Source organism: Tamandua tetradactyla, chromosome 5 (assembly GCF_023851605.1).
Source record: "Tamandua tetradactyla isolate mTamTet1 chromosome 5, mTamTet1.pri, whole genome shotgun sequence".
In the NCBI taxonomy this organism is placed as follows: Eukaryota; Metazoa; Chordata; class Mammalia; order Pilosa; family Myrmecophagidae; genus Tamandua; species Tamandua tetradactyla.
The window spans coordinates 131,572,877-131,586,635 of record NC_135331.1 but is presented as its reverse complement, the minus strand read 5'-3'; the positions used below and the strand labels follow the sequence as shown (position 1 = coordinate 131,586,635).

General features: G+C 37.0%; 1 protein-coding gene across 11 annotated transcripts in view; it reads left to right on the top strand.

The window, feature by feature from the left end:
* FILIP1 (filamin A interacting protein 1) overlaps positions 1 to 13,759 on the top strand; it is a 396,243-nt gene that overhangs the window by 244,053 nt on the left and 138,431 nt on the right. For all 11 annotated transcript variants that reach the window (XM_077162256.1, XM_077162258.1, XM_077162253.1 and 8 more), the window contains one exon: positions 9,430 to 9,711. In XM_077162256.1, coding sequence (XP_077018371.1) covers positions 9,430 to 9,711 — 282 coding nt within the window. The remainder of the gene's footprint in view (positions 1 to 9,429; positions 9,712 to 13,759) is intronic.

The window sequence follows — 13,759 nt, the reverse complement described above, 5'->3', positions numbered from 1 at the left end:
GATATAGGAGTCTTGGTTGGCAGTTTTTCTCTTTTAGTATTTTAAATATATCATCCCACTGTCTTCTAGCTTCCATGGTTTCTGTTGAGAAATCTACACAAAATCTTATTGGGTTTCCCTTGTATGTAATGGATTGTTTTTCTCTTGCTGCTTTCAAGATCTTCTCTTTCTCTTTGACCTCTGACATTCTAACTAGTAAGTGTCTTGGAGAACGCCTATTTGGGTCTAATCTCTTTGGGGTGCGCTGCACTTCTTGGATCTGTAATTTTAGGTCTTTCATAAGAGTTGGGAAATTTTCAGTGAAAATTTCTTCCATTAGTTTTTCTCCTCCTTTTCCCTTCTCTTCTCCTTCTGGGACACCCACAACACATATATTTGTGCGGTTCATATTGTCCTTGAGTTCCCTGATACCCTGTTCAAATTTTTCCATTCTTTTCCCTATAGTTTCTGTTTCTTTTTGGAATTCAGATGTTCCATCCTCCAAATCACTAATTCTATCTTCTGTCTCTTTAAATCTATCATTGTAGCTATCCATTATTTTTTCTATGTTTGCTACTTTATCCTTCACTTCCATAAGTTCTGTGATTTGTTTTTTCAGTTTTTCTATTTCTTCTTTATGTTCAGCCCATGTCCTCTTCATGTCCTCCCTCAATTTATCGATTTCATTTTTGAAGAGGTTTTCCATTTCTGTTCGTATATTCAGCATTAGTTGTCTCAGCTCTTGTGTCTCATTTGAGCTATTGGTTTGTTCCTTTGACTGAGCCATATTCTCAATCTTTTGAGCGTGGACAGTTATCTTCTGCTGCTGGCGTCTGGGCATTTATTCAGATTTCTCTTGGTGTTGGACCCAGCAAGGTTGTAATATTTTTCTGTGAAATCTCTGGGTTCTGTTTTTCTTATCCTGCCCAGTAGGTGGCGCTCGTGGCACCCGTTTGTCTGCGGGTCCCACCAGTAAAAGGTGCTGTGGGACCTTAAACTTTGGAAAACTCTCGCCGTCCTGGGGGTTCACTAGCCAAAACGGCTTGAGCCGGCCCGGGGTCCGAACGCAGGGAGGGTTGCTGGTCGCCGCAGCCAGGGAAAGAGCCCGTCTGAATTTCCTAGTTGGCCCTGGGCAACAAGCGTGGCGGGAGGGCGCCAGCGGCAGCGGCCCGCCCGAGAGAGTGCACGTTCCCCGGGAGTCACGGGTTTGGAAGGGGCCTCCCCCACCCGTCACCGTTCTCCGTGGCCTGGGGGTTTCCAATCCAATTCTCTCAGTTGGTCCGGGGGCTGCGCGTGGTGTGGGCGCCAGCCGTCTTTGTTTCAGGGGACCGCCTCTCCAATTCTCCCAGCCGGCCCGGGAAGGGGGAAGGGAGTAACTCCGGCCGCTTGCCACCCCGCCCGGTAAGGCCCGCGCGCCTCGGCGATCTCACCCGAGCTGCTTCTCTCAGCCAGCCAGCCGTTCCAGGATGAGGTACGCTGTCTTTTTTATCTCTGTTGTGGCTTTGGGCGCTTTCTGTATCGTTTCTACTCCCCTAGTAGGTGTCCTGGAGAAGAAACTAAGATCCGCGCGTCTTACTAAGCCGCCATCTTCCAGGAAGTCAGTAATACAGGTTTTTGACAGAACTGTAAAACTCCCTTCAATATAATCAAAAGCTTTGTGAATTTCATTTTTATTTCTTGGTGACTTCTCTCCACATGCTCTATTTGTCTGCTTTAATTGGGACTGTTTTTTCGATAGTCCTGTTGTCCTGATATATTTTTTCACTATCATTCCAGACATTTTTTTTTTTTACCTCACCCCTGTGTTGAATCCTGTTGTTTCTGTATTTTCATCTTTCTTAAGTTATTCTCCATTTTGATAGATTGCATCCTCTGGTAGCTTTAAGTGGAAGGATCCATAGGAATAATTTTAGCTTGTATCCCTATTGGATAATTTGGCTGGGTATAGAACTCTAAATCAGGAACCATTTTCCCTCAGAACTCTGAAGGCTGCACTCTATGGTTCTAGTTTACATTGTTGCTATTGGAGTCCAATTCCATTTTGATTTCTGATCCTTTTCGTGTGACCTATTTTTTCTATCAAAAGTTTTTAAAACCTTCTTTTTGTTCCTCATGTTCTGAAACCTCACAATAACTTATGATAGGTCTGTTTTTGTTTTTGTTTTTCATTTATAATGCTAGGTACTCAGTAGGCCTTTTAAATCTTAAAATGTTTCAACTTTATTTCCACAAGGTTTAAAAAATACATTATCGTTATTTTAGAATTCCTTTCCCTCTATTTATAACTTTTTCTTCCTCCTTTTTGAAAACCTATTTGGACATTTCTTTTGTTACCCTTTTGCTTCTATTTTCTACGTCTTTGTTTTTAATTCTAGCTGAGATATTTCCTTAACCTTATCTTTAAATCCTTATGTAGAATTTTTAATTCATACTATCATATTTTTAGTTTCAGATTGCCCTTTTTGATGGTGCCTATAAAAAAATTGTAGCCCATTTTTGCTTTGTGGGTACCATACCCTTTCTTATTTTTCTGAAGTTATCATACATGTTTGTTTATTTTTTTCTTTAGTTCTTATCATTGACTCTTTTTACTGAGTTCAATTTCTACTATTGTTTTGGATTTTTTTTTTTCATATAGGAGGCTCTTCTTAAATGTCTGCTGATCTTAGCCATCCATTCACACTTTGGTGTAGGACACTGAAACTGTTTGGAAGCTTGGTGTGTATGTGTATTGTGTATGTACATGTTGTTTAATGACTGGTGGGCTTCATCGTGAAGTGATCTTACTGCATTGATTCATTGGCTGTCCTTAAACTGTCAGTCTTCTTAGGTCTTCTCTCTTATCGATCAATTTTCTGAAGAAGAATACTCCTATTTTCAGTGGGGAGAAAGGAGGAAGTCGGGGATGAGAGGAGGTCTTGCACTATGGTATGCAGATGTTCTCTTAGTCTTTTGCTGTGATTCTTAGTTGTCATCTATGTCATCTATGACAATTAAGCTATGTCTGGTGTCCCCAGGTTGAGACTCTTATGACAACCTCTCCAGAGAGTACATCTTGTTTTCTGCCATTCTTGGGGAAAGGGCAGTCACCTGGCAGTTGGAACTAAAAGAGGAGATCTAACTACTTCTTAGATATATTATATATAATTATCTTATGCTCATTCCTAGCCTACACTCTAATTTTGGAGGTGCCCATTGCCTCTAATTCCTAATGTCTCCTAGGGAACCAGGGAGTAAAACATTTGCATTTTCCATGCTGCCAGCAGTTAGGTTTGCAAATTGGGCACCCACCAATTTACCCACTTTCCATCCTGCAAAATTGGGTTTACAGTTCTCATCTGCTATTTACATTCATGTTTCCTTTGTCATATTTTGTTTGTTTATTTTTTTTAGTGTGTTTCAGGAGGGAGTAGAGGAAAGTACAAGAATACTATTCACTATGTTTGTTACAAAATGTATTTATTACCTTAATAAAAATGTTATTTTTTTAATGATAGGAATTACCCCAACTGTTAATTATTTTTGTCGCTAATTAACCACAAGTATGTCTAAATCTTTCATATTTACATCTGGTCATTTTTCTGGGAATCAATGACTTCTGTGTGTCTATTCTCCAATATGTAAAATTTTACCAGTTCAAACTATCAAATGATGTCTATCAGTTGGCATTTTGATGAATCAAAAAATAAGTCTTATTATCTCTTTGCAAGAAGGGTATATGTAGATAACAATAATCATATAAGAAAGTATGAGAGTGCCAAGTAGTAAATACAGAGAACAAGTAAGTGTACAAAATTGTGCAGGAAGGAGAAATGACAGCTATTGGCATGGTCAGGGCAGGCCTAAAGAGTACAGGGGAAGAAATAGACCATTATAAAATATGCCAGACATGATTTGTATCCATTGAGTAAATCTGCACTCCTAATACCTACCATACATTTGGTAGATCACTGGAATTTTTCTGAAAATCGAAGATCTTGAATATGACGTTATTATTGTAGTAGATTTCATCAACTTGGGCATTTTTGTAAAGTTAAGAGAGGTCTAAAACACTTAAGTTGTACATTCCTTCAGACTCAATCATGCTAATTTAGGAAGATTTCTTATATTATGGTAGTTAATTTTTGTTTCTTTTTGTCTTCCTTTTGAAAACTTTTTCAGGTCTGCTCTTTGAGGCATAGTAAGCAAAACTTCATAAAATATTTCACCATGGTTTTAAGCTGGGGTAGAATAATATTATTCTATTTTGCCACAGTTTTAATATTTTCCTTGGCCTTTTGATTTCAACATCACTGTAGTGACCTAAAGGAAATCCCCTTTCCTGAATTCTAACATTTGTGAATTTTTTTAGGGGAATTTTGAAATGGCATGGGTAGATCTCCCCTAATAGAATTAAAATGTCTTTAATAAGCAAAAATCTTGATCATTTTGAGGATTTTATGAGTGTGGATGAGAGGTGAAAAGTTGTGTAGCATGGCTTCTTACATAAATAGGATGAAGAAAATGAAAATTGTAAAGAACATTTAAGGGCAAACCTAGGAACATTTTTGAATCAGAATTGCTAGAATGAAAGATACAGTGATGGGAAATGTTTGAGTATGTCATGATTTATAACTAGAATTAACCAAGTAAATAAGATACACAGAGGGAATAATCTGGCATTGATAGAGAATAAACTAGTTGATTTGATTAGTTTTATAATCTTAAAATTTACCGACCACATAAAGCTAGAACAGATGTTTTCTTTTTTCTTAGTTTTAGGTACTTTAGATATTGTCATTTCCATCTAAAAGAAAGAAACAGTATGGTTCTGTGGTAATGTTCTCGAAGCCCCATTTCCAGCAGGCCCTTGGCCAGGCTACAGTGTAAAAAAAATAGGCTTTCCTGTATTTATATGCTTTCCTTTATATTATGTACTATAATGTTTCCTTATAATTCTTTAGAGTACTTAAAAAATAGAAATTGTATAAATAAAATTATTGTGGCATCTTAACCTTATGCACTAGTAGGTTCTTGAAAAAGATATATATAGATAGATAACATCAAACCAAGAACAGAAAGAGGTTAGCTACTTGAGAAGCATGGGAAAGATGCCAAGATCTAACATATGCAGAAAAGAAGGTGGGGATGGGTAGTATTGTGACCAGTGTTGAATCATAACAGGAAATGAGAGTGCTTGAGAAAATTCCGGGTCAAGATTTGCAGAAGCTAATGAAGCATGGAAACTGGAGTGGGTATTTAATTATTGTAGAAATGTATTTTTCCTTTTTACTTATTTGAATGTTCTAGAAATACTTTTTAATTTACTGATTAGTCCAGCCTAAATGAGTCAAAGTCCTTACATTTTCTGATTCCAGTAATATTCATCTGACAAATGTCTGGTTTTGCCAAATATAACGACAGAGGCAGGGACCTGGAAGCAGGGTGGGGGAGCGATACCACAAAACAAAAATATGAAGAGGAGATATAACCATAGATAAAAGAGAGAGGTTTGAAATAGCATTTGCTCTTTTCTTTCTTCCCACTCTAGTCAGCAAAATTGCTAACTGATCACTATGAATAGAAAAGTAAGTGTATAATTTGCTTATTAACAGAAAAGAATCTGTGTTCAAATAACATTGATTTTTTTTTTAAAAAAAGGTTAAAAATCTGATACTAATCTTCAGTTTATTTGGATCTTTTTCTTGGGGGGAACTGTTTTCAAAGGATATATACTGAGATGAAGCAAAGGCATTCTTGGCTTCTTTCAGAAAGTATATTTACATTTTTCAAATTTGCAGGAATGCAATCAGCACCTAAGAAGCCATGGAGTGCCAGATGCCCTTCTGTTACTTGCCTGCTGCCCATGTTAAGCACAATGGACAGGATTTGGCCAACTCTGATTAAATGTTTACAATCATTTGGCTCCAGGACTTCTAACACAATCAGCCTATGATATCCTTGTTCAGCCTTTGCATTATGTTTTCAAAAACCTCTTCCCTTGGTAATTGACCAGGTTACCTACCTGAAGGGGTTCTGAATGGTTCATCATTTTAAAAGTTCTGCAGCAGGCTAATGATTTTGGAAAAAACATTTTTGCTTAGTAGCCTAGTTTCTTTTGTTGTATGAGTTTTGCGAGAGTGTCTGTGGAAGAACTCAAATTCTGTTTCTTCTGCAGTGGCAGGGGAGAAAGCATTTTCTATGACTTGTAAATTTTTTCTGGATTGTCTGATTGACAGGAAGTTTTTTTGAGCCCAATTTATAAGTGTTAAAGAATTTAGAGGAAAGCCATATAGTGAGTGGTAGCATTATTGACTTTGGAGTCAGACTTGGGTTTAAATTCTTCTACTCAATAGGAGTAGCTGTGTGATTCAGGTAAAACTATTTATTCTTAAGCCTCAGTGGTCTCTTCTGGTAAACTTGGAATAATAGTACCTACTATATGGGGTTCATATGAATATTAAATTAAATGAGATTTTGTATGCAAAATGCTTAGCAGAGTGTACAGCACTTAAGAAACACTTAAAAATGAGAGCTTTTAGAAATAAGCAGTATGAATGTCACTAAATGTGAACCATGGAAGCTTGTAGTTATCTGGATGGTTTTTCCCTACAAAATAGAATGAAGTGGTTTAAAGTGTGGACATTATTGGTGGCTGACAGGGTTACTCTGTTGAGAAATTGTGTTTTTCTCCCTGACAGATGTTAATTCCTTCCTAAAATATTTCTTGGCTAATTTGTTATCTCTGAGTACTTTCGCATTCCTGAGATAGAACAGGTGCCAATTGCTAACTTTGTTATGGAGATAAAGATAGAAGACCCTATTTGGCTTACCAAGAAAGAACTAAGATACATGTCCACCTGTCAAAGGACAAGTAATTACTGTGAATTTCAGGTCACAGATGAAAAATATTTGCTAATTCAGAATTATCATCATGCGGCTACCACATGAGATTTTCTACTGGCCAAAGTGCATTAGTATGAATTAATTAGATTGTGAATTAATTAAAACTCTAAAATGTATGGATTTTTTCTGTACAAGTCATAAATATTATACTACCATATTTTTACCTAAGAACATTAATGTCAGGCTGAAATTTTTAGACAGAAATAAATTTAAAGAAAGCTGGTACTAAGTAGCCTCCACTTTCTCTATGCTTGTGGATATAATTTTTATTGAACGACAGACACAAAGATAGATAGGCATTTTTCCGATTTTATGGATATCCTGATGCTGTAAATCCTATAAATGCCATAGAAGATCCAGGGATATTAGAACACAAATTCATGATAAAGTCAAGTGGAAAATACAAGACTGTATATGACTCAGTTTAAAATATTACCACCTTTCTTCCTGTGTTTTGGGGACTATTGTCTGGGATTTCTATTAATGCACCATCAAAATTTAAATTGTCAGATCAGTAATTTGCGGATCAACTCTAAAAGACTCTAGATTCCATAGTGAAAATTATTTGAGCTAATAGGAATTCACACATGGAATGAAGTCCTAGGGAGTCCTAGGGAGTCACAATTTAATTTGGGAAGTCCTTGTGTCTTAGCTGTGATGTGTAACAAGTCATGAGTTCAATTTGAAATTTTCTGTTCATCAACACTTTTTTGTTTTTGTTTTTTGACTTAGGACTTGAGTCTTCCCACTCTACCCACAAACAAGCTGTGATGTAATATAGCAGGTCTGCTCTGAAGTGCTCAGGCTTCCACTTCAAAGAAATATCTATTCTTTGTTCAGTGAGGAAGCACAAAAGATGCTCTAAAATTCCAAGGAATAATCACGGAGTGAACCAGAAAGCTGGGTGCCGGTGTCAAGGACTCCTTCTTTAGTTTACATTATCCAAAGTTAGGGTGCTATAGAGAGTTCACACCCACCCAAAAAGATCCATTTGGTTATAACAGTTTAGCTCAAAAAAAGATCATGAATGTAGATTTCAAGTGAATATCCACTATCTGAAAGGAAATCTCACATTATATTTATTTTTCTCTTATAAACCTAATGTTTTGGAAAACTTTCCTTAGTTTCTTAGGTAGGTTTGGGTTCATAAACAAGGTCTACTTTCAGATAATGAAGTCCCTGTGTTTTATCTGGAGTGAATAATGAAAAGCTTGCTGGTTAGCTGGTCAGAGAAAAATCTCTTTATACTCTGAGTGACTTGTTATAAATAAGCCCATGCTCTAAGCTACTGTATTGAAATGTTAGGCAAATTTTGTAATAAAGAACCCAGGATATCAGAGCTTTCTTCAAAGCTCTTCCAGTCCTAGTCTTTGAGGCCAGCATGTTCATTTGTAGCATACCTGTTGGTAGGGTTCTTTTGCTCAGAGACTGAGAAAGAATCTGTAAAGCATTACTGCAGAATCACTCAATGTGCTACCCAAGTGACAAGTTACCATATTAGCTGCTGCTTTGTTCTTTTATTATTTTTATTTTACCTCAAAATATTTTATTAAATTTGATTTTCAAATTAATCTGTATTCTTTCAAATTTTGGTGCTTTTGTTCTTATTACTGTAAATGACTAAAACAAAAAGGCCTGATTTTGAAAAAGAGAGTATGGAATAATAGAATGCCAGATCACTAGAAAGTATGCTACCCTTTTCTTACTTTTGCTTTTTCCTTTTCCTATCCTTTATTCAAAGTCACCTCCAACTTATGCGAATTTTTCTGCACATTGTGACTTTCACCTGGTTCCTGTCAGTTTCAGGTTTGAATTTTCTGATAGACTTAATTCAGAATAATGTTTTAGAAAGTAAACTTTGAATTGTATATAATTTTAGGGTCAAAATTGTTGCAAAGATAGTACAAAGAGTTGGCATATCTGTCACACCCAGTATCCCATGATATGAACATCTTACTATAGCATAGTACATTTGTGACAATGAACCAATGCTGATACATTATTATTAAATAAAGCTCATGCTTTATTCATATTTCCTCACTTTTTCTGTTCCAGGATCCCATCTAGGATACATTTCAGTTAGTTGTCATGCCTTGTTTTTAGGCTCCTCTCAGCTCTGACACTTTTTCAAACTTTCCTTGTTTTTGATGACCTTGACAGTTTTGAAGCGTACTGATAGGTATTTTGTAGCATGTCTCTCAGTTGAAATCTGTTTGATATTTTTCTTATAATCAGACAAGAGTAATGTGTTTTCTGGAGAAGGAAACATTCTTTTCTAAAGTACCATTCTTTTAAAATCATATCAAGGGTATATACTATCAAAATGGTTTATCACTACTGATGTTTACCCTGATCATTTGACTTGTAGTATTTTTCAGGTTAGAATCATTATTTTCCCAAAGACCATCAAAAGCATTTTCCTGAATATTCATTAAAGCAATAGGGAAACTAGCTGGCTTTTCCTTATTGGTGATATGGTAAAACTGCTGTAAGTTTCTCAGTATTTAGACAAAAATAATTTCAGTTCATGGAAAAGAACATCTTATCTTTTTTCATGTCTTGTAGGTGGGAATGAGATCCCGAAACCAAGGTGGTGAAAGTTCATCCAATGGGCATATCTCCTGCCCCAAGTCCTCTATCATTAGCAATGCTGATGATAAAAGTTTCTCAGAAGATGTGAAAAAGAAGAACAAATCAAATAGGAAGGAGGGTGATATAATGGCCTCAGGAACTGTCAAACAGGTCTTAAAACCATCTGGAGAAAGTGGAAGAAAGATCAAGAAATCCCTGGAGTTATCCAAAGAAGACCTCATCCAGCTACTCAGTATAATGGAGGGGGAGCTGCAGGTAGAGTCAAGTTTTCTCAACTATTGTTTCCCTAGTTCCTAAATTATATAGTCTCCCTTGCTAGATTATAAACTTCATGGGGAAGGGACTATGTCTTTCTTGTTCATTTCTAAATCCTTAGTGCCTGGAACATGTTTGTATGGAATAAATATTTGTTGAATGAATGAGTGAGTGAATGAATGCATGAATACATGCTGAATCCAACTTCAAGCTTCTGTAGAGGCAGAACATTTCTTCATGATATGACTTTGGTAAAAATTCACTATATGTCCTTGCACTTAGTTGGTACCCAATCAGTGGGGTTATCTGATTTAGCTACTCACTGTGGTTGGAAAAGGTAGAAAAGTCATAATTATTGGAATGGAGAGATAAAAGCAATTGTTACTTCTGCTTTTTTTCCAGAAGAGAGAGGAAGAGGAAGAGTGAGAAGGAGAGAGAGAAAGGGATGGGGCAACGTGGGTAGAGGTAGAGGTAGAGAAAGAGATGAAGGGATTGTTGGAAAGAGAGAGACTTTGCTGAAACCAGCCTTGCTATGTCCTCTTTCCTTATTTTTTCCCTTAATTTCAGTCTTAATTGAAATGTACACAAATAAGCAAGGTAGTACATTGTGAAGAACTTAATATTTCCCCAAAGTATTTTCAAGCCTATTAACTCATTTGATCTTGATAAAAATGAGAGTGTCATTATCTATATTGAGGAAATTGAGGCCCAGAAGGGTTAAACGGTTTGCCCAGATCTCATCTCAGGCCTCCTGAATTCTTAGTCTACCATATCAATCTTATCTTGCTGCCTCCCATTAAGACCATATTTTCAGAGATCCAGGAGGAGGCTTGGAATTCTTCAGAGTTTCTGAACCATGAGCAATGAATTTCTGGAAGTGGAGGAATAATAACTGTGTGTGTGTGCATGTGTGTGTGTTTATCTGTGTATGTGTGGAGAGGGTGACTTAAGGGAATTGCTTTATATCTTTTTGTATTGTTAGGTTCTTAGCATGCATGAGTTGCTAAGAGAACATTAGCAATTGCATGAAATGAAACCTTTTTGGCACACTGGTGCTGTTGGGATCAAAGAGGTTATGTGTGACCTACCCTAGCTTAGGGTGGGCCAGCCTGCTGTGTTCCTGTTCTCATCTCTGTGTGTGTGCATGTGTGTACAGATAAGGAAACCCCTAGGGTAAAGAGAAATATAAAGCATAATAGTCCTGTTTAAAAAAAACAAACATGATTGAGCTTACCTTTTATAGACTGAGAAAAATCACATTTGCATTTCACAGCAAAGGATGAAAATTTCCAGAGCACCACCATTACTAAAAACAGCTTTGCCACTCCCAGAAATATGGTTAATGTTTTGTCTATTAACATTTATTATGTAGAGAGGGAGAATATATCACGCCAAATTTTAAGCTGTTCCCAGGAAGTAGTTATTGACTTGAGTGGAAGGTACAACTGTTGTCTTGGGAACCTTCTCAAAGCAACGCAAGCTTGCTTCTCTCCAGCCATGGTGGCTCGTATGGAGTCCATGGCTCTTCCAGACAAATTGTAGAAGGCTGTGGTATCATGGTGAACCCCAAAACATTCAAGGTTCATGGTGATGTTTGATATGGTTCCATGTGTTGGCATGCAAAATCTAAGCCCATGTATCCAGGATATTAAGGAAATTAACCAGCAGTTTCCAAATAAATGCATTTTGTTTTCCATTAACCATTATAAATAAAGGATACTTCACCTTACACAGTAGAAATATTTTGGAGGAGCTGCAAATAAGTAAAAAATTTAAGATATTTGTGGAGGAGGGAAAGAGGAATGAAGGACCTGGTATTTTAAGGAATTCCTTGGTGAATTTTTTACAAACAATCCCTTCCCTGTACATATATTCATTCACATGCACATACCTTTCTAAGCATGTATACTAGTAATTGCAGACTTTGTAATTTGGATCTAAGTCGAGGTTGTTCCTATATAGAGAGCTGTAGATATGTGTTCTTGTAGTAGACAATTGTCCTCTATTAGCATTGTCATATGGTGGGGAGGGGGTTGTAACTGAGCAGAAAACAGTTGGCATTCATGCATGTGAGTGGGCTGGAGAAAATGTGGCAGATATGTGGCAAGTTTGCCAGACCATTGATTAAAAAAATCTGTCTAAAGGGCTGGTACTAAGATGATAATCAGGGATCTGCCTCCTAAGGTAAGTCATCTAGCTTGACACATATGGAGGATTTGGTAAGCTGTCCTCCAGATTGCTAAAGACTATTTATTGTGCTCCCTTTATGGTGAGGCTAAATATGATCCAAATATTCTTATTCTGGAAGTGAGATTCCAAGTTTCTATGAAATATTGGGGCTAATAGGTACTTTTGAGATTTCCTATCTACCTTCTTTATATTAAAAACGTGAAACTGACACTCAGATGGGTTGTGTGAATTGCCCAAGGTCACACAGTCGTTTAGTTACAGTTTATACCAGATGCACATTCTCTGTCTCTCAGTTTAATGTCCTTCTCATTATACAACTTACACTGTGGGATGTTCAGGGGCTATTGGGTTCCAGATCATTATATTGATTCCTGGTCTTCAGAATTGCTTTGAGCTAGACTCATATTATGAACTTGGGGGTCAAAGACGTTTTTTAAAAATTGAAACTTTGTAGGTAAGAAAAATTGAGGAAGTTTTCTTTCATGTCAAGGAATTGGAATATGATCCTAATTTTGAAGTTTGGTGAGGAGATCTTCATGGGGGAAGAATGGTCACATGTCCATATAGGCTGAGCAATACACAACTCTGGGGAGTGACATATTCACTACCCTATGGGTGGAGTGTCCTGAAGTTGTGCAACGATGTGGTTTGGAACATAAGAACTAAAGATCAAAAGAGGTAGGGAGACGTGCAGAGGAAGGGGCTTATAATGTTGGGGAGAAAATACTGAGGTCAACCTGCCTGTAGGGACGTACCCCAGAAGTGACTCGTGGAAAAGGAGATGGAGGCTTGCACAGGTTTTCATGCAAATTTTCTCCTTCTCAGTCTCCTTTTTGATCTTTCTGATTCTTTCCAACTCCAGATCCAGAACTTGGGAAATTGTAGGCAATTCTGTGTGTTTTCTGAAAGATGAAGCTGGGCTGGCACACCAGTCACCTGCCACCTCTGGAATCTGTTGAGTGGTCTGTGGGAATTTGTCAAACCAACATTATAAACAGCATGACCTTTATTGTTGGTGTTGACTCTTTGCACAATTTGCAAATTTGCTAATTTGTTTGCCAGCACAGGTGTCCATCCAAGCCTTGCAGTGCTCCTTTAATGGATATGTATCAGAAATGGAGTTGCCTCTCTAGGGAATTTTGCATTTTAATGAGTTTTGTCTAGAGATGGTAAGGTCATGATCCTCATCTTGGGGAGGGACATCTTCCAGATCTTTCGAGTCATACCTCAGCAGATGCAGGCCTGTTGTCTCAGCTTAATGATTTGCTGGAACTGCCTTCTTAGAAGTAGTCAGAATGGTTTCCATTATTATACTTCCGTCATTGACTGCTTCCAATAACAATAAATTTGTTTCTAATAAATTGGAACATTTTTATTCTTCGGGTGAAAAACAGGTTACATATTTCTCAGACTAAACTGAAAGTAATGAAATAGTATACCCAGACCATCACTTTGGGCATTGTGATTAATTTCCCCTTGTATTTGTCCAAAAATAGCACTTGGGAGACTTTAAAGAAGCCAGTTGACTTGGCTGTAGTGAAAAATGATGAAGTTCAAGGGAAATGGTACTCACATCAAAAAGCCACAAAACAGAAAACTTGGCAAAAAGATATCCTTGTAAAATGATTCACAAAAACAGAACATAAACTGATTCTTTTTCTTTATTAAAACATTAAGCCACTTTATGTAGTAAATTCCCTTGATATATCCACTTGAATATATTTTATAAAAATCAACCTCAAATTAAGTTTCATCATTTTCCCTTTGTGGTTTAGTTATCTCTACTACCTATGTGTAAGAAGGTAAAGAGAAAACTAAGTAATGGAACTAGATAATGCACCACCATTCCACTTGGCTT